Here is a 22,244-nt window from a genome sequence, read left to right as displayed (position 1 = left end):
TATTCGGGTGTTACCATTTAGTGGTCAATTGTACGGAATATGTACTGTACTGTGCAATCTACTAATAAAAGTATCAATCAATGAATCAATCAAAATGTTGACGAAAGGCGAAAACACGAACAAAACAAAGTTACTGAGGATATGTGCAACATTTTTGTTTAATGCTGTTAACATTTTATTGCAAAAATTAAATATACATATTTTATAATATGTTTGCAGTAAGTAAATTTCAGTTGGAATTGTCTGTCATGTGATCTAAATAAGGCTAGCCAAAAAAACGTCTGTTTTGAATGACCCAAAATCTTTACAAATGGTGAAAACATGAACAAAAATAAAGTTAGGAATAAAATTTGCTAAGATATGGTAGCAATGCGCAGGTTATTTTCTCTGACCGAGATCCCAGGTAAAAGCCTTTTTTATTCGGGGATAACACAAGGCCAAGCAAGGCAAGGCAGAAGGAATCTTGTGCAGCACAGAAGACCAACATTTGTCAAAGTACACAGCATCGGCAAGGAGAGCAACAGGTTAAACTGAATAGGCTACATTACCTCAGGTTGGCTGGCAGGAACCAGAACAGAAAGCAAAAGTGCAGCAAAAAAATAAATATATGACTGGAAGTTGAACCCAAATAGGAGCATCGTGACAGAAATATACAAAACACATGGAAAAATAGCTAACAACGTCAAAACCATCCTGTGGGATCATGACAGGATGACCCCTTCAAATAACGAATTCCAGGCATCATTAAGCAGTCCCAGACACTAACAAAAGCAAAAAAGTAAAAAAAAAGGGCGGAGAAAGTACTGGTGGAGGGACACTAAACATGCACCCGCCATAATGAACCAACGTTAAGGCCATCAGTCCTTGCATCCAGCGGGCAAGAGTCAGATAGTGGCGGTGAATTTCAGTAAGAATTTGACAGCAATGCGTTATTTAAAAAAGGCTAGCTAAACAAAACACTCAAAGATTCAGAAAACATGAAGTTGTTAAACAAAAAGTTTCATTTGAAAAACAAAAATGTTGATAAAGGTGAAAACACCAAAAAAATTAAGTTATGAAGTTCCTGCATGTATTTCTTTGGTGAAATAATATTTGGTAATTCATAACTGTCACCAGATTTTTAAAAAGGCTAGTAAAAAAAATACACAAAAAGCTTTTGGAAACTCTCACCACTTTTCCAACAAGTCTGTTTTGAATGACCCAAAATGTGGACGAAAGGTGAAAACAGGAAAAAAATGAAGTTACTGCACCTGTTTTTTGTGAAATGAAATTCCGTAAGATGTGATTTAAAGAAAGGCTAGCCAAAGAAACAAAGTTTTGGGAAGCTTCCACCAATTTTCCAAAAAGTCTGTTTTGAGTACCACAAATTTAGGTTTTTGGTCATATTCAAACCTTATACTTGTTCAAAATAAACTTAAACATATACCGTATTTTTCGGAGTATAAGTCGCACTTGCCGAAAATGTATAATAAAGAAGAAAAAAAAACATATAGACGTCGCACTGGAGTATAAGTCGCATTTTTTGGGGAAATTTATATGATAAAACCCAACACCAAGAATAGACATTTGAAAGGCAATTTAAAATAAAGAATAGTGAACAACAGGCTGAATAAGTGTAGGTTATATGAGGCATAAATAAGCAACTGCTATGTTAACCTAACATATTATGATAAGAGTCATTCAAATAACTATAACATATAGAACATGCTATACCTTTACCAAACTATCTCTCACTCCTAATCCATAAATCACATGTAATCTTATACGTCTAGTCTCTTACGTGAATGAGCTAAATAATATTATTTGATATTTTACAGTAATGTGTTAATAATATCACACATAAGTCGCTTCCGAGTATAAGTCGCACCCCCGGGCAAACTATGGAAAAAACTGCGACTTATAGTGCGAAAAATATGGTACTTGAAAGGCTAAAACACACCTAACAAAATAAGACATTTTCTGTCTTCTTATGCTAACACTTTGTTAAATAACCTCAGAGTCTCTCTAGCAGAGTCCTTCTATCGGGTCAACGGGGCCCTTGTGAGCGTGATCAGCGATGCGGCACTAAAGAGAAACGACCCTCCGTAACCTCGCCCAGCTAAAGACGCCACTGACCGTGACCCATTTCACATCAAAAGTAGCGGGTCAGCCTGCTCCCATCAGCCTAGGTCCAAGAGAACCCGACTATGCGGAGGAACCGATAATCTCCAATATATGTGAGGTTCTCAGTCAGTGACCATGAGGGATTACCAAGTCATGAGATAGTACGGATTAAGGATAGGTTGGAGAAAGTGTGGGGTTTGAGAAAGACTGATAGACTACGAGGTCAAGTCATTAAGTTATCAAGTTACAAAAGACTTCTTTAATTTCCTTCCAGTCACGCATGGTTGATGTTTCTGCCTAGCATATCAGCTAATAGATTGTTTCCTTACCATCTAATGAAGCTGTCCTTTCTTGCGTCCTTCCTTCAGGTGGAAACAAACTCAAACCTCAGCCATTCCGCCTCAACTGGGCCTGGATCTCACTGGAGAGGGAGTACTACCTTGTGGACGAGGATGCCAAATTCCTGGAGGTGACGCTCAAACGCAGAGGATACCTGGGGGAGACGTCCTTCGTCAGTGAGTTCTAATCAGACACTTTCATATATATTTCTATGACTGAATTTTAATGACATGACTAATCATAATATTCTGAGATATCCTTCTGAGAGCCAGCGTCCTCTGCAGGGGATATCAGTGTTTTGCATATCAGGGATATTTGTGTCTCCTACAAAAGAAATTGACCAAAAACAAATATCAGGAAGTTAACTGAATAATCTTTCCACTTTTTGTCCTGTCATTTTAAACAAACAGTTTTCACCTTGGAGAATTTTATTTATTTAACTTAATTGTACTAGTATTGCAATTTTGCATATAAAATGTTTACTTTTTATTGTAATGTTACAAGTTATCTCTTGTGATATTAAGGTGCTTGTTCTTGGACTCCTACAGTTTTAATATAAAAAATATATAATATCTTTTTAATTATTATTAATGATATTATCTCTATAATTATTTTATTTTCATTTTGTACCACCTAATGATAATTACTTTTTGTTATTTTTTTAATCTTAGAATGTCTTATTTCTATGACTTACCGTATTTAACAGACGATTGTTTGGATTTTACTGACGCAGGGCTCGAATTTAACCACGGCAACTATATATATATATATATATATGCGAAAGATGAGGGCGGTCACGGCAGTTGTATATATATATATACAGGGTTTCCCACACATTCATTTATTTGTGGCAGCCCGCCACGAAAGAATTACGGCCGCCACAAATAAAAATAAAAAAACAATTAAAAAAATAATTTTTTCTTTTTTTTTTCTAGCTTTTGACTCGCTCGACTGCTTATAAAAGCAATGGGACTCTGTCTGTGAATGGAGCTTGTAGTTACATATTATATAAATATGTAAATATTATATAAGTATGTATATAAATATGTACATAAATATCGTGGGATCGTGAGATCGACAGGCGGATCGCTGCGGCGTCTTCAGTAATGCGGACGTTGTACCGATCCGTTGTGGTGAAGAAGGAGCTGAGCCGGAAGGCAAAGCTCTCAATTTACCGGTCGATCTACGTTCCCATCCTCACCTATGGTCATGAGCTTTGGGTCATGACCGAAAGGATAAGATCACGCGTACAAGCGGCCCAAATGAGTTTCCTCCGCCGTGTGGCGGGTCTCTCCCTTAGAGATAGGGTGAGAAGCTCTGTCATCCGGGAGGAACTCAAAGTAAAGCCGCTGCTCCTTCACATCGAGAGGAGCCAGATGAGGTGGTTCGGGCATCTGGTCAGGATGCCACCCGAACGCCTCCCGAGGGAGGTGTTTAGGGCACGTCCAACCGGTAGGAGGCCACGGGGAAGACCCAGGACACGTTGGGAAGACTATGTCTCCCGGCTGGCTTGGGAACGCCTCGGGATCCCCCGGGAAGAGCTAGACGAAGTGGCTGGGGAGAGGGAAGTCTGGGTTTCCCTGCTTAGGCTGTTGCCCCCGCGACCCTACCTCAGATAAGCGGAAGATGATGGATGGATGGATGGATAAATATGTACATAAAGTGTTGTAATTATATTCCAACTCCGCGTCCTTCTTGGTCATCGCCGCCGCCGTACTGTATTTTACACTATTTTTGTAAAATTCCAGCTACATTCTCATAGTCATGAGACTCTCATATTTGATAAGTCCATTACCAGAAATTCCATCCATTTAGGTATCGCAACCAAGGATGGCACTGCTGAGAAGGACAAAGACTTCCGTGGTAAATCCCAGAAGCAGGTCCAGTTTAACCCGGGCCAGACCATCGCTACCTGGAAAGTGAAGATCTTCACTGACCAGGAGTTTGAAACCTCTGAGAACTTCGAGATTCAACTCTCAGACCCGGTCATGGCGGTGTTGGAGTTCCCTGATACCGCGGTCGTGGAGATCGTGGACCCTGGAGATGGTAGATATGCACTTTTTAAGTTCTGTACGCTTTTGAACGAGACGCGGGTTTACTGGTGGTTTGTTTCCTTGAAAACAGAATCGACCGTGTTTATTCCTCAAGCCGAGTACAAGATCGAGGAGGACATCGGAGAGCTGCTGGTGCCGGTCCGACGCTCGGGAGATGCTAGCCAAGAACTTATGGTGATCTGTTTCACTCAGCAAGGTGAGACTTTTTCTCGTAGTAATATCAGGATCTTTCCAAAATAATAATACTTCAAGCTCCAAATTATAAGATTTCTATAAACTCTTGTAAAATAACATTATTTTCACAATGTTGTGGACAAATGTGTCATTTTGCCAACTTATTATAGTAATTGCGACTTATTTTGTGATATTTAAAGTCATATCATTAAAATGGGTTTTTTTCTCCTGTGCTTGCAACTTTATTTTTGGTGTTCCCTTCGTTCTTCCTGTAATTTAATGTGTTGGAATCCAGTAATTAAAATGATTCTCATTGTGTACAACATCTCAGTCTCAAAATAAGAATTCGTTTTTTTTGTGAAATGACGGCTTCTCTCTACATAGTTCAGCTCTTTCTTGTACTTTTATTGCATGATTCTCATAATAGTGTGACTTAAAAAGTAAAACTTTTGGAACACAAAATAAAGTCCTTTACTAGGACAGGTTTATTCTTGAATTTGTTCTCATTTCAAACTACATTTTTCATCAAATTACAACTACCGTATTTCCTTGAATTGCCGCCGGGGCGCTAATTCATTTAAAACCTCACTCCTGCGCTTACCAAAGGCATGCGGTAAAAGTAAGCATGCGCTAATTATTTTAAAACTTCTTCTCACTCCCGCACTTACCAAAGGCATGCAGTAAAAATTTGAGTGTGATGTAAGCGTGGACCTTAAATCCTACTGAATAGCTCATAATCTTCTTCCCTTTATGCGATTTCAAATTACCGGTATTGAAATCAGCCTCCTCCATTTTGAAAATGATAACATGGGAAGTGTCACTCGTGACCTCACGAGTTTGACCAGGCGGTAATACTAAGCATGCGCTAATTATTTTGCGAAGCGAGTTTGACCCGGCAGTAAATCAAGGCAGGCGCGTACTATATGCCCTGCGGCAATTCAAGGAAATACGGTACTTTCCATCAATTTTAACTTTTTTGTAAGTACATGACTTCTTTCCCATAATAGTGTTTCTTTATTCTGATAAAAAATGACTATATGCTTTCTTTCTTACTACTACAACTGAGTTCTCAATAAGTTACGACGTCATTACGATCCTCAAACTAAAATTTTTTTTGCCCGTACAATAATGGCAAATCTCAAAAAAAGAACTTTGTTTGTAATGCTGTGACTCGATTCTTGTAATAACGAAAAAATAAGGACTTTTTTGGTCGGGAAATCATTCAATCAATCAATCAATGTTTACTTATATAGCCCTAAATCACTAGTGTCTCAAAGGGCTGCACAAACCACAACACGAACCACTACGACATCCTCGGTAGGCCCACATAAGGGCAAGGAAAACTCACACCCAGTGGGACGTCGGTGACAATGACGACTATGTAGAACATGCTATATGTTTACCAAACAATCTGTCACTCCTAATTGCTAAATCCGATGAAATCCTACACGTCTAGTCTCCTACGTGACCGAGCCAAACAATATTGTTTGATATTTTATTGATATTTGATATTGATTTTTGGGGCGGTTTAGCTCGGTTGGTAGAGCGGCCGTGCCAGCAACTTGAGGGTTGCAGGTTCGATTCCCGCTTCCGCCATCCTAGTCATTGCCGTTGTGTCCTTGGGCAAGACACTTTACCCACTTGCTCCCAGTGCCACCCACACTGGTTTGAATGTAACTTAGATATTGGGTTTCACTATGTAAAGCGCTTTGAGTCACTGGAGAAAAAGCGCTATATAAATATAATTCACTTCACATATTTTAAAGGTAATGTTTTAATAATTTCACACACAAGTTGCTCCTGAGCATAAGTCGCACCCCCGGCCAAACTATGAAAAAACTGCGACCTATAGTTCGAAAAAAAGTCTTTCTTTCTTATTGTTACAACTTTATTCTCATGTTAGAACTTAATTCTCATTCTTAAATTACAAATTGTCCATCATTGTCAATGAAGGTTTTTTATTCCTATTTCTATGACATTATTTCACCTACAATTAATTTTTACTTTTTTTCTTGAGACTCGCGTGCGTGACTTAATTTTTGAAAATAATTAATATCTCGCAAAAATAAAGTATTTCTTTTTTGCAGTTACAATTTAATTTATTTAGTATTAAGATTTAATTCAGATTCTCAAATAAAAAATAAAAAATCAATATCAAGAATATTCTTGTCGTGAAAATGTTACTTAACTGTTCTTTTTTCTTCTTTTCTCTGGTAAACAAAAAGCAACGGCCAGCGGCACCATCCCCACTTCGGTGTTGTCCTACTCCGACTACATCACCCGACCCGAGGACCACAACAGCGTGCTGCGCTTCAACAAAGACGAGCGCGAGAAGCTGTGCCGCATCATTGTCATCGACGACTCGCTTTACGAAGAAGAGGAGAGCTTCAACGTCACCCTCAGCATGCCCATGGGGGGCAAGGTGGGCGCCAGCTTCCCCTCCGCAAAGATCACCATCTTGGCCGACAGTGACGATGGTGAGTGGCCAGGCTGAACTTTAAGCAGTTTTTACGTAGTTGTTTTTTTTTAATCCAGTCCACGGTATTTAAAAAAATGATGTCTTCCCAAACCGTTCGTGTTATAAAGTGATGATTTTCACAAACATATTTGAAACATGAATCGAAATATAAGATTTACAGTATTCTTCCTGCACTTCTATGGAGTAATTCAATTACTATGTTACATTTTTCATATTACATCAAGATGTTTTTCTTTTTTTTTTGTAATATATTAACTTTATTTTCCGTTTTTACAAGACAATATCTCTTGAAATTGGCTGGCAAGCTAGACTTCTTAGTTAAACGTTACGACAAGAAGTTTGTTTTTCTTAAATGTTAAAAAGTTAAATTCCTCACAAATTCATAGCTTTTTCTTGTAATATTAAAACCACTTATTTTCACAACATGGGGTATCGGACTGTCTTATTGTGGCGGTCCACTCCCTGTACGATCAGTGTCAGAGCTTGGTCCGCATTGCCGGCAGTAAGTCGAACACATTTCCAGTGAGGGTTGGACTCCACCAAGGCTGTCCTTTGCCACCCATTCTGTTCATAACTTTTATGGACAGAATTTCTAGGCGCAGTCAAGGCGTTGAGGGGTTCCGGTTTGGTGACCGCAGGATTAGGTCTCTGCTTTTTGCAGATGATGTGGTCCTGATGGCTTCATCTGACCGGGATCTTCAGCTCTCGCTGGATCGGTTCGCAGCCGAGTGTGAAGCGACCGGAATGAGAATCAGCACCTCCAAGTCCGAGTCCATGGTTCTCGCCCGGAAAAGGGTGGAGTGCCATCTCCGGGTTGGGGAGGAGACCCTGCCCCAAGTGGAGGAGTTCAAGTACCTAGGAGTCTTGTTCACGAGTGAGGGAAGAGTGGATCGTGAGATCGACAGGCGGATCGGTGCGGCGTCTTCAGTAATGCGGACGTTGTACCGATCCGTTGTGGTGAAGAAGGAGCTGAGCCGGAAGGCAAAGCTCTCAATTTACCGGTCGATCTACGTTCCCATCCCCACCTATGGTCATGAGCTTTGGGTCATGACCGAAAGGATAAGATCACGGGTACAAGCGGCCGAAATGAGTTTCCTCCGCCGTGTGGCGGGTCTCTCCCTTAGAGATAGGGTGAGAAGCTCTGCCATCCGGGAGGAACTCAAAGTAAAGCCGCTTCTCCTCCACATCGAGAGGAGCCAGATGAGGTGGTTCGGGCATCTGGTCAGGATGCCACCCGAACGCCTCCCGAGGGAGGTGTTTAGGGCACGCCCAACCGGTAGGAGGCCACGGGGAAGACCCAGGACACGTTGGGAAGACTATGTCTCCCGGTTGGCCTGGGAACGCCTCGGGATCCCCCGGGAAGAGCTAGACGAAGTGGCTGGAGATGGGAAAGTCTGGGCTTCCCTGCTTAGGCTGCTGCCCCCGCGACCAGACCTCGGATAAGCGGAAGATGATGCATGGATGGATTTTCACAACATTCCAAAAGTCACGTGATGAGTTTTCCGATTTATTTTCATTCCGTGACATTTCCCTTGTGCTGTTAAAACTTAAACTCTCGTAAACTTATTTTGTAAAACCCCATTTTGGGCAACATCGCAACTTTACGACATAAATTTTGTCATTCTTGGATGTTATTAAATGAATTTATCGTCGTTATATTATGACCCAATTTTAACCTTATGACTTTTCTCTCAAAATAATTGCGGCTATTTATTTGAATTCTAAAACTCAAAACATTTCCTACGATTAAAACTTAACTCCTGTAAAATTATTATTTTATTCTCAGAGTATTTTAACTTTATTCTTGTAATTCTGTGATGTACCACATAGTGCTAATTCTATTACTGTATTTTTCGAAGTATAAGTCGCTCCGGAGTATAAGTCGCACCTGCCGAAAATGCATAAAAAGAAGGAAAAAAAACATATATAAGTCGCACTGGAGAATAAGTCACATTTTTGGGGGAAATTTATTTGATAAAACCCAACACCAAGAATTGAAAGGCAATTTAAAATAAATAAAGAATAGTGAACAACAGGCTGAATAAGCGTAGGTTATATGAGGCATAAATAAGCAACTGCTATGTTAACCTAACATATTATGGTAAGAGTCATTCAAATAACTATAACATATAGAACATGCTATACCTTTACCAAACTATCTGTCACTCCTAATCCATAAATCCCATGAAATCTTATACGTCTAGTCTCTTACCTGAATAAACTAAATAATATAATTTAATATTTTACGGTAATGTGTTAATAATTTCACACATAAGTCGCTCCTGAGTATAAGTCGCACCCCCGGCCAAACTATGAAAAAAAACTGTGACTTATAGTCCGAAAAATACGGTACTTTATTGTCATAAAAATCCTGACAATTTCACGCAAAATGAAGCCTTTTTTTCTTGCTAATACAAGTGGTTATAGTAATATCACCACATTTGTCTTGTAAAATGATGTCGTAACTTTGTCATTATACAACTTTCTTTTTCGCACCCTGCTGACGTAAGTTAGAGGTAAATTCTACGGTAAAAGATGTTTTCCGAACGTGTAAATCGGCAAATTCACAAACAAATGCCTAAAATTCCTGTCGTCGTTTGTCTTTGCTGGCATCTTCCTTTAGTTTCATTCACCCGTGCTAACGTCCTGCGCTCGCTGCCGTGCCGCACGAGCCTGCCTCCCATGCAATTTGCACTCCTGGCACAATGGAACTTTACGAATAAATTGTCAGCGTACATTCCCAGACGTGCCAAGAAACAAGAGAAGACCCCCTCCCCTATTGTACTTGGAACTCCTTGGTGGGTCCTGCAGTAACAGCCCACCATAAACGCCACTGCATCTGTCCGTCTACTTTGACTTGTGGGTTTGGACTCTGGCCAGCATCAGAGCCACCATTGTTGTCTTGTTTGTGTGCTCCTTCCTGCGCTTCACTTTTAAGGGCTGCCATGTTGGCACTCCCTGCTAAATGGGAGAGTATCTCAGAAGAACATTAGCGCTGTGTGAAGAACAAATGCTTTATGCACAAGTGAAGAGAGATGACAACATTCCATGACTGCCTTATTAGCTCCTCTGTCATCAAGTACCAGGATTCTGCATGCGTACAGCCTTATTCTACAGGTGTATCACTTCAGCTTAAAGACAGCAAGCAGAACAGTTGTCTGCCTATGTGGAGTCAATCATGCTGATCATCAAAAAAAAATAGAGATTAGGAGTGGTAGAAAACTTGTAAAACAGCAAGCTCCAGATAACATACCGGTATTCAAATGGGACTACTTCGTAAAAGGTGATTACAAAGTAAAAGGTGATTTTACATTAAATGTGTTATCAGAGTAAAATGTGATTTCACAGGAAAAGATGATTTCACAGTAAAAAGTGATTACCGGTACACAGTAAAAGGTGAATACACAATAAAATGTGATTTTACAGTTAAAAAATACACAATAAAATGTGATTTCACAGTATAAATGTGATTTTACAGTAACATGTGATTTCACAGGAACATTTGATTACACAGTAAAAGGTGATTACACATAAAAAGTTTTTTTCACATTAGATGTGATTTCACAGTAAAAGGTGATTTCACAGTAACATGTGATTTCACAGTAACATTTGATTACACAGTAAAAGGTGTTTACACAATAAAATGTGATTTTCACATTAGATGTGATTTCACAGTAAAAGGTGATTTCACAGTAACATGATTTCACAGTAACATGTGATTTCACAGTAAAAAGTGATTACCGGTACGCAGTAAAAGGTGAATACACAATAAAATGTGATTTTACAGTTAAAAAATACACAATAAAATGTGATTTCACAGTATAAATGTGATTTTACAGTAACATGTGATTTCACAGTAACATTTGATTACACAGTAAAAGGTGATTACACATAAAAAGTTGTTTTCACATTAGATGTGATTTCACAGTAAAAGGTGATTTCACAGTAACATGATTTCACAGTAACATGTGATTTCACAGTAAAAAGTGATTACCGGTACACAGTAAAAGGTGAATACACAATAAAATGTGATTTTACAGTTAAAAAATACACAATAAAATGTGATTTCACAGTATAAATGTGATTTTACAGTAACATGTGATTTCACAGGAACATTTGATTACACAGTAAAAGGTGATTACACATAAAAAGTTTTTTTCACATTAGATGTGATTTCACAGTAAAAAGTGATTACCGGTACACAGTAAAAGGTGAATACACAATAAAATGTGATTTTACAGTTAAAAAATACACAATAAAATGTGATTTCACAGTATAAATGTGATTTTACAGTAACATGTGATTTCACAGGAACATTTGATTACACAGTAAAAGGTGATTACACATAAAAAGTTTTTTTCACATTAGATGTGATTTCACAGTAACATGATTTCACAGTAACATGTGATTTCACAGTAAAAAGTGATTACCGGTACACAGTAAAAGGTGAATACACAATAAAATGTGATTTTACAGTTAAAAAATACACAATAAAATGTGATTTCACAGTATAAATGTGATTTTACAGTAACATGTGATTTCACAGGAACATTTGATTACACAGTAAAAGGTGATTACACATAAAAAGTTTTTTTCACATTAGATGTGATTTCACAGTAACATGATTTCACAGTAACATGTGATTTCACAGTAAAAAGTGATTACCGGTACACAGTAAAAGGTGAATACACAATAAAATGTGATTTTACAGTTAAAAAATACACAATAAAATGTGATTTCACAGTATAAATCTGATTTTACAGTAACGTGATTTCACAGGAACATTTGATTACACAGTAAAAGGTGATTACACATAAAAAGTTTTTTTCACATTAGATGTGATTTCACAGTAACATGATTTCACAGTAACATGTGATTTCACAGTAAAAAGTGATTACCGGTACACAGTAAAAGGTGAATACACAATAAAATGTGATTTTACAGTTAAAAAATACACAATAAAATGTGATTTCACAGTATAAATGTGATTTTACAGTAACATGTGATTTCACAGGAACATTTGATTACACAGTAAAAGGTGATTACACATAAAAAGTTTTTTTCACATTAGATGTGATTTCACAGTAACATGTGATTTCACAGTAAAAAGTGATTACCAGTACACAGTAAAAAGTGAATAAACAATAAAATGTGATTTTACAGTTAAAAAATACACAATAAAATGTGATTTCACAGTATAATGTGATTTTACAGTAACATGTGATTTCACAGGAACATTTGATTACACAGTAAAAGGTGATTACACAATAAAATGTGATTTTTACAGTTAAAAATTACACAGTAAAATATGATTTCACACTAAATTGTGATTACACAGTAAAATGTGATTACAGTAAGAGGTCATTTCACAGTAACATGTGATTTCACAGTAAAAAGTGATAACACAGTAAAAGGTGAATACACAATAAATTGTGATTTTACAGTTAAAAATGACATAGTAAAATGTGAATTCACAATAAAATGTGATGACACAGTAAAATGGGATTACACACAAAAATGTGATTACACAGTCAAATGTTATTTCACACTCACAGGCGATTACAAAAGAAATGTGATTACACAGTAAAAGGTGACTTCACGGTAAAAGATGATTTCACAGTAACATGTGATTTTACAGTAACGTGATTTCACACTAACACGTGATTTGAGTGTCTCCGCTTGTGTTTTATGAAAACTATTTTTTGAACACAAAACAACGTTAATTTTGACAGCCCTCAGTTTTTTGGGGTCAAATTGGAAAGAACTAATATATTGAGTAAAAAAAAGAAGGTACTGTATTGAGTGTATTATTTCCAGGCTTTGGCGAGCCATATAAATGGAGGTGGCTCTCGGGCCTTGAGTTTGACGCCTGTGTTGTGAGTGATGACTACGTCTTATGTTGCCTCGCAGAACCCTCACTGTATTTCGGGGAGCCCGAGTACGTGGTGGACGAGAGTGCTGGTTATGTGGAGGTGAAGGTGTGGCGAACAGGTACTGACCTTTCCAAGACGGCCACCGTGACGGTTCGTTCCAGGAAGAGTGAGCCCGTTTCTGCTGAAGGTAAATGGGAAAAAAAAGGGAAGTTGTCATCCTGCTCAGACATCACTGACTTATGTTCTTTGTAGCGGGACTGGACTATGTGGGCATCAGTCGCAACCTGGACTTTGCCCCCGGGGTAACAATGCAGACTTTCCGGGTGACCATACTGGATGACTTAGGTCAGCCAGAGCTCGAGGGAGCCGAGACCTTTGACCTGGTCCTACGCATGCCCATGAATGCGGTGCTTGGAGAACCCAGCAAGACCACCATCACCATCAACGACACCACCACTGACGGCAAGATGATATTTTCTGTATTTCTATTAAGGACTACACGGTAAATACCATATGTCGTATAACACGCTGACGTGCCGTTACAGTACCAAAGTTTCAGTTCAAGGAAGGCAGCTACAAGGTGGACGAGGCAGACGGCGAAGTCAAGGCCATAGTGTACCGTAGCGGCGACATTAGCCTCAGCGCTACGGTACGCTGCTACACCAGACAGGGGTCAGCTGAGGTCATGATGGACTACAGTGAAAGACCTAACACCGAAGCATCCATCATCACTTTCCTGCCAGGTGAGAACCCTCTTACTGGGGCAGTTTTAGTCAGTTCATTTTAGTTTCATGGATGGAAATGGAAAAACTAAAGAAAAATTGTTCATTGGAATTTAATCTAAAAAAAATATATATATATATATTTTTTCAAACTACCGTATTTCCTTGAATTGCCGCTGGGGCACGAAGTAATTTAAAACCTCTTTTCACTCCGACGCTTACCAAAAGCATGCGGTAAAGGCAAGCATGCGCTAATTATTTTAAAACCTCTTCTCACTCCGGCACTTACCAAAGGCATGCGGTGAAGTGAAGTGAATTTTACTTATACAGCGCTTTTTCTCTAGTGACTCAAAGCGCTCTACATAGTGAAACCCAATATCTAAGTTACATTTAAAGCAGTGTGGGTGGCACTGGGAGCAGGTGGGTAAAGTGTCTTGCCCAAGGACACAACGGCAGTGACTAGGATGGCGGAAGCGGGGATCGAACCTGGAACCCTCAAGTTGCTGGCACGGCCGCTCTACCAACCGAGCTATACCGCCCGGTAAATTTAGGCCTGCGCTTAAAAATTTGAGTGTAAGGATACCATCGCCCTGCGATGAGGTGGCGACTTGTCCAGGGTGTACCCCGCCTACCGCCCGATTGTAGCTGAGATAGGCGCCAGCGCCAGCGCCCCCCGCGACCCCAAAAGGGAATAAGCGGTAGAAAATGGATGGATGGATGGATACCATCATGAAAAGCACATTTAATAAAATAAAACGTTATTATGGTCTTACCTTTACTTATAAATGAAGTCCGTGTGCAGCTCCTTCTGATCAAAAGCATAGATAACTTGTTTATAGAAGTCTTCCTTATCTTTCTTCAGTTGTAAAAGTTTCTCTGTCTCGATGGAGATCTTCCTTTATCACCTCCTGCTTCGATTGAAAGTCCAGTTTAGAAAACTGTTTTATTTTAGATATGTATTCCTCCATGTTAAAAGTGCAAGCGAGAGGAAAAAATAAAGGATGGCTGCTCACTCTTGCTGCTTGTTGTCACTTCTTCTGCAGCCGAGTAGTCGCAAGAAGGATCACTAGCGCCCTCTACCACCAGGAGGCGGGAGTCATTTAATGACTCATATTTGACACACGCAGCTATGGTATATTAATAAAACATAGCTGCTTACTGTTCTTTTTAGCATATTCAATAGCTTGGACCTTAAATCCTACTGAATAGCTCTTAATCTTCTTCCCTTTATGCGATTTCAAATGATTGAAATCAGCCTCCTCCATTTTGAAAATGATGACAGGTGAAGTGTCACTCGTGACGTGACGACTTTGACCCGGCGGAAATCCTAGGCATATGCTAAATATTTTGTGAAACGAGTTTGACCAGATGGAAATTATAGACATGCGTTTATAAAAATAATATTTTGCGAAACGAGTTTGACTCGGCGTTAATCCTAAACCGGCGGTAATGCTAAGCATGCGCTAATTATTTTCCGAAACGAGTTTGACCCGGCAGTAATTCTAGGCAGGCGCATACTATATACCCGGCGGCAATTCAAGGAAATACGGTAAGCATTTTTATTTGTTTAGTGTCAAAGAGCACTAACAAAAATTTAATAAAAAAACTGTTTTACTTTTATTTTATACTTCACATAACAAAAATATAGATCAGAATGGAAAAACAGACCCCAAACGAATGTTTTTTCAAGGTCTGACACCGGAAAGTTTTCATTTTCAAAGTAAAAGCAGGAATGATTACGAGGTGTGACTGGCTAAAATGTATTTGGAGCCCTACACCGAAACGATCTTAGACATTGTCAAATGACGACTTACATCTACAGAAATCTCTATGCACATATCACACGTAAGAGGAGGCAAAAAGGATATGATCACGCACGATACGACGCTACAGTATAGTATTTTTCTCCAACATGCCAGTACCGTTATATGAAAAAAGTGGAGAGTTTTTTTATTGTGCCCTTTTTTACGGCATTGCAAATTGACACTGCTTTAAAAAGTACTTGAATTGATGTAGACCAGGGGTTTCAAACGTGCGGGCCGGCTCAGGCCCACAGGCAGGTTTTTTCTGGTCTGCGTGATGAGTTTGCCAAGTATAAAAATGAGCTGTTTTTTTTTTAACAACAGAAACTGCTGTTCTAAATGTGTCCACTGGGTGTCACTAAAGCAATTATGTTAGGCAAGCAAACGGCTCAGGTGTGATTCACTACAACAGGCCATACAGCACACTGGATTCCAGTTAATTGAAATACCACAACATGGATATTGTTCAGATAAGTAACATTTACAAACTTGCACACAAAGCAACACTGGAGGTGACTATGACATGCGCATTTTCCACGCATGCGTGCTAGGTCGCGTTGCGCCGGTGGACGGAGGGGGGTCTTAAACATAAACATCTTATAAGTGGATGCAGCATTGGTTAGTGTTCCGCGAGAAATTGGGCCGCCATCTTGAAGTGGTGATGATGAGCCGGCAAGCAGCCTAAACTGACAGTTGACAGGTAAAAAACAAAGATGTTTTGGTGTTGGTGTTCAGCGTTTTCCTGCTCAAATGAGCAGACTGTTGAAAATAGGAATTGAGGGATTACTTTTCACAAGTAAGATTCGACATTAATGTACTATTGGTTGTAGTTTGTGAAAATAATATTACAACAGAGTTGAGAAGGAGTACAGATCTTCAATAGTACTGAAATCGTAGCAAACAAGAGTAAGACCATAATAAAATTGCTTGTCAATGAAATTAATTACATTTAAAAATGTCATACTTGAATGACATAAAGTTGAAATAAATAATGAAAATAAAGATTGTAAAAGTTAGGACCACAGTCCAGATTGTGTAGGGGCTGTTAATATAAGTTAGTTAACTAGACAATCAGATGGACAGTGGTTATACAGTATTATACAAGTCTAAATTTAGTCTAGCTTCAAGTAACAATATTCAAATACTAACATTGTTGAGTTGGACATAATTTGTTTTTATTCTGAAGCCAGTGAAACATATTGGTGGTTTTAGCTGATATAAAGACTTTCAGGTGTTTATATATGTTCATGTTGAAGTATTTGGCAGACGCTTTTCCAAAGCGACATACATAAAAAATGCATATAAAACAATCACTGTAAACATGATCATTTAAGGGAAGAATGTAATACAAAATATCAATACAAAGTGTCAAGACAGAATAAACTATCTGCTGCTGCAGCAACAGAGATACAGTCTATAAGATATATAGATATCTAATGTATTCATACATTGTTTATGTAGGATATACGCATCTATATATAACCTAATCATATTGTTTCTTCAACTTAAAAATAGCTGACCGTTTTTTCCCACCTTCTCTGGTATTATATTCCCAGTCTGGTCACTTAGAGCAGGGGTGCCCATTACGTCGATCGCGGAGGAGGTGTTAGTCGATTGCCAGCCAGGCATTTAAAAAAATAGACCTAAAAATTAGCGATCATCAATCTGATTGATGATCGCTAATTTTTAAGTGACGAAATGGACGTCTTGGCGAAGTTCACCAAGACGTCACTTTTGTCACTTGATTGACATTCACGACACCTGAGGGTCTTCTGAGATGACACTTGCTGCTGCGAGCTCATTATTAAGAAAAAGGGATGGACAGGAAGGCGAGAAACACTTTTTATTTCAACACATTCGCGCCGTACCTGCTGTCAAAACTCTAAAGACCGACTGCACAGTTCCTATCTTCACAATAAAAGCGCTGCTTCCTCTTGTCAGCGCTAACAAAATAAGAGTCTCAGAAAGCTGGCGTGCACAAGCTAAAAACTACGGAGCTAATGGATTTCCTGTAAAGTGTATAAAAACAAGTACGGAAGCTGGACAAATAAGATGCCAAAAACCAACCACTTTCATGTGGTATTGGACAGAAAGGAGGAATTTTGTTCTCCTCCATTTAAAAATGCCGACGTTATCCGCACTTCTGTCGGATTCCAATAAATACAAGTCATCAGAATCAGGTAATACTCCAAAATATATGCTTGTCTTCACAAAAGAAATGACTGTATATGTGTTAAACATTATTGCATTATCATTAAAAACCTTTAATATGTTAACAAAAAGGTATGTTTCATAAATAAAAACATATAAATGATATATAAGAATGAGGTAGATCCCCTCGACTTGGTCAATTGAAAAGTAGCTCGCTTGCAGAAGTGTGGGCACCCCTGACTTAGAGCATATAAGAATATTCTATTACTGTTAAGCAAACTATGAATAATAAAACATGTGTCCTTTATCATAGTTACACGTATGACAAAAAAATTGCGTGAAAATCTGTGGTATTCAGTGAGGTAAGATGAAATAAATGCGCTGACAGTTCATTACTCCTGCCAAATGCATTGCACTGAGTGGAGCGGATCACCACTCCAAGATGGCGGCCCCGGGGCTCGTCAGCGCCAGTAGGCAGTAGCGCTCGATGTTGCGTTCCCTTATAACAGGGGTGTCCAATGCGCGGCCCAGGGGCCATTTACGGCCCACAGCTAATTCTTTAGCGGCCCGCCACACATTCTGGAAATGCTATTGCAAAAATAAATTAAAAAAACACACAAAAAAGTAGAATGAGGTGAAATCTAACAGGGAAAAGTTTCAATGTTGACACGAAGCTGCCATGTAGGCTGTTTGTTTTTCTTTTGTCTTTCTTTATTTTGCTCTTATTGCCAATGCTAAAAAAAAAAAAGTTAATTTTTTATATATATATATATATATATATATATATATATATATATATATATATATATATATATATTATATATATAATAAATTATTGACCAATTTAAGGCTCCAATTACTTAAAATATTTAACTTTGTTTTATGTGGAAAATATTATGTGCATATATTGTGTGGTAGCCATATAAAAACAGTGTTTTCTTTGACAAAAGAGCATAAAACTAACAAAATAATAGTTCAAACGTAAAATCGACAGATATATCTGAAGTTGATCTCGTGACTTAAGGGTTGAAAGTAAAACAAATAATAATAAAAATGTATCACTTTATGAGTTGGGTACCTTTTGGATCCCAAAGATATTTAGTGGGATTTTTTTTTTTTTTTCACTGTGATTACTCAGAAATAATAATACATACAATGGTGTCCTGCATTATTGATCTTTTTAGGGCTCCAATTACTTCAGATTAAACATTGCTTTCTGAATGTTTTGGGCACTGCGGGAAATACTACATATTTTAGTTTTACTATAAAAAACAAAGTTGACTTTGACTGAAAAGACGTAAAACCTTTTTTTTTTTTTTAACTTTATATCAACCTAAAGTTGATACAGAGATTTACTGTAAGCGTTACATAAAAAATGAAAATAATCATTTGACTTATTTTTAACATGTTAATGACGGAGACCCTCTATGGTCCCTGGGAGTCCTAAAGGTGAAAAAAAAAAAAAGAATCCAAATATTTTGTTATGGTTTGAAAATGAAAAATATAAAAATGGCCCCCGCATGTTTTAAAGGCCTACTGAAAGCCACTACTAGCGACCACGCAGTCTGATAGTTTATATATCAATGATGAAATATTAACATTGCAACACATGCCAATACGGCCGCTTTAGTTTACTAAATTGCAATTTTAAATTTCCCACGGAGTTTCTTGTTGAAAACGTCGCGGAATGATGACGCGTGTTTGTGACGTCTCTGGTTGTAGCGGACATATTAACCCAGCACCACACACGGCTAAAAGTTGTCTCTTTTCATCGCATAATTACACAGTAATTTGGGAATCTGTGTTGCTGAATCTTTTGCAATTTGTTCAATTAATAATGGAGACTATAAATAAGAATGCTGTGGTGGATTGCAGCTGCCTTTAGCACCGAAACACAGCCGGTGTTTGTTTGTTGTGAAGCTCTAACACAGAGCGGTCAAGCGAACATGTTTCTCTACGTCAAACAGCAAGTTTTTGGATGGGAAAATTGTGATATTAAGTCGACTCTTACCGGAGACTTCAGCGGATTATACGACCTCCTCCTGCAGCTCAAAAAGGCAGCTGTGATCTTGGCTCCTCGGCTTCTCTCAGAGACACTTGCGTTCACCGCAGCCACCCGACTTTCAGGTATGACTTTACAATCTCACTAAAACACTATTAAAACAATAAGCAGATAAGGGATTTTCCAGTATTGTCCTAGTAAATGTGTCTAATTACATCTGAAACGCCGCTTGCCGCTGCCTGGAGCCGTCGCTTTTTCTTTTTTTTTTTTTCTAGTACTTCACTCTCACTATCCTCATCCACAAATCTTTCATCCTCGGTCAAATTAATGGGGAAATCATTGCTTTCTCCGTCCGAATCGCTCTCGCTGCTCGTGGCCATGATTGTAAACAATGTGAGGATTTGAGGAGCCCTACAACTCTTGACGTCACGCGCACATAGTCTGCTACTTCCGGTACAGGCAAGGCTTTTTTATTAGCAAACAAAAGTTGTGAAATTTATTGTCGATGTTCTCAACTAAATCCTTTCAGCAAAAATATGGCGATATCGCGAAATGATCAAGTATGACACATAGAATGGACCTGCTATCCCCGTTTAAATAAGAACATCTCATTTCAGTAGGCCTTTAATTTTTCCGTGTGTGGCCCTCAGTGGAAAAAGTTTGGACACCCCTGCCTTATAAGGTGTCTATGCTGGGAGAAAGCTATGACGGGGGCGAGGAGGAGGAGGAAGCTTCCGGAAGGAGAGACGCGGAACTACCAAACATTTGGAGTGAATTTGGCGGCGGCGAGAGTGTCTAAATCTGTTTTGGCGGTTGAGCATACGCTGTTTTGTGACTGGATCAAGATGGAAGGGGATAGTGACGGGATGTATGAGGATAGTATGGAAATGGATAGGACTAGAGGGGAGAGAGGAAAGAAGGGGAGAGGAGGGAGTGAAGGAAAGTCGAGTGCTAAAAGAGTGCATGAAGACGATGAAGAGCTTGATAAGAGGAAAAGGGTTATGGTGGATGAATATAAGATAATTTATACATTTAAATCAAACCAAGATATGAATGACATTAGTTTGATGACACTGGTTAAGGGATTAAAGAAGGACATTGGAGAGGTGGAGATAGCGAAGGTGCTCAGGGACGGACGGCTGTTGATTAAATGCAAAAATGGAGAGCAAAAGAACAAAGCAATGCGATTGCAAAAACTGTGCAACAAAATAATAAAGGAAAAAATCGAAGTGGGAGAACGAAAGGGGGCAAGAGGAGTCGTGACAGGAATCCCAAGAGGAGAAAATTTAGATGATCTGAAAAAAGAAATAAAAGGAGGAACTGTCACTATGATGAAAAGAATGATGGCATTTAGGAACGGTGAAAAGACTGAGAGCGAATCCGTGCTAGTGCAATTTGCAGAGGAGGTCCTACCAGAGAGAATCATGATTGGGTATCTAAGCTTCTATGTTCGAGCCCCAGTACGTTGTTTCAAGTGCCAACACTATGGGCACATAGCTAGTGTGTGTCATGCTAAGATGGGATGTGGACGGTGTGGAGGAGAGCATGAATATGGACAATGTGGAGAAAATGAACAGGTCAAGTCTTGTAATTGTGGCGGGAATCACACAGCAGCGTATGGGGGCTGCATCAGAAGAAAACAGGCAACAGAAGTACAGCAAATCAGAGTTGAAAGAAATATTACAAACGCAGAGGCAGTTAAAATAAGAAATCAAGAAAGTGCAGAACAGGACAGAAGTGAAAATAGTTCAAGAAATAAAAAACAAGAGGCAGCAAATACAGGAATTTCCATGGACAAACTAGTTGTATTCCTGGCTTACGTAATAAATTGTACAGAACAGGCTGGAAACAAGACTGAGAAAATCTAAATAATTGTCAAAGCAGCAGCAAAGTTTTTAAATTTAAAAGAACTATCCTGGGAACAGGTGCACGGTGAACTACAGAGAGTAGACGAGACCGAGTCATGTGACCACAATCCAACGCCATGTTGATTGTTCAGTGGAATGCCAGAAGTTTGATAGCAAACGGACAGGAATTAAAGGGATATATTAATAATATGAAAAATAAACCACATATAATATGTATTCAAGAAACATGGCTGAAGCCAAAATTAAACTTTATAATAAAAGGATATATAATGATACGTAAAGATAGGAATGATGGGCAAGGAGGAGGATGTGCCATATTTATTAAGGAAGATATGCATTATTCAATATTAAAAGTAAAACAAGAACTAGAGATAGTAGGAGTAGAAGTATGGAATAATAAAGAAAGATACAAAGTACTAAACTTCTATAATCCATGCAAGAAATTAGAAATTCACCAACTAGAAACAATAATCGAGCACTGGAGTGGCAATATTATTTGGTGTGGTGACTTTAATGCACATAGCACAATGTGGGGTGAAAGGGATGACTGGAATGGGGATACATCGGAAGCACTTTTGGAGGAAAAAGAACTGGTGTGTGTGAATGATGGGTCGGGAACAAGGTTGGATACACGTACACATAAACATAAATCAAAGGACAGAAAGTACTAGGATAGA

At 38.7% G+C, this 22,244-nt stretch overlaps 1 protein-coding gene and 1 long non-coding RNA gene across 2 annotated transcripts in view; one reads left to right on the top strand and one right to left on the bottom strand.

The window, feature by feature from the left end:
* The window catches only part of frem3 (Fras1 related extracellular matrix 3), an 86,700-nt gene that overhangs the window by 35,651 nt on the left and 28,805 nt on the right, over window positions 1–22,244 (top strand). The window contains exons 3-9 of the mRNA XM_061881186.1: window positions 2,472–2,618; window positions 4,258–4,488; window positions 4,567–4,692; window positions 6,896–7,147; window positions 13,060–13,209; window positions 13,275–13,484; window positions 13,568–13,765. Of these exons, the coding sequence (XP_061737170.1) occupies window positions 2,472–2,618; window positions 4,258–4,488; window positions 4,567–4,692; window positions 6,896–7,147; window positions 13,060–13,209; window positions 13,275–13,484; window positions 13,568–13,765 (1,314 nt within the window). The remainder of the gene's footprint in view (window positions 1–2,471; window positions 2,619–4,257; window positions 4,489–4,566; window positions 4,693–6,895; window positions 7,148–13,059; window positions 13,210–13,274; window positions 13,485–13,567; window positions 13,766–22,244) is intronic.
* Window positions 1–22,244, bottom strand: part of LOC133539106 (uncharacterized) — a 48,717-nt gene that overhangs the window by 21,385 nt on the left and 5,088 nt on the right. The window contains exons 2-3 of the long non-coding RNA XR_009803185.1: window positions 13,149–13,203; window positions 2,433–2,596 (exon numbers count right to left, since the gene is read on the bottom strand). This is a non-coding gene — a long non-coding RNA (uncharacterized LOC133539106). The remainder of the gene's footprint in view (window positions 1–2,432; window positions 2,597–13,148; window positions 13,204–22,244) is intronic.

The sequence above is a fragment of the Nerophis ophidion genome, linkage group LG20, assembly GCF_033978795.1.
Source record: "Nerophis ophidion isolate RoL-2023_Sa linkage group LG20, RoL_Noph_v1.0, whole genome shotgun sequence".
NCBI lineage: Eukaryota > Metazoa > Chordata > Actinopteri > Syngnathiformes > Syngnathidae > Nerophis > Nerophis ophidion.
The sequence above is the reverse complement of the archived record's forward strand: the minus strand, read 5'-3'. Positions and strand labels throughout refer to the sequence as shown.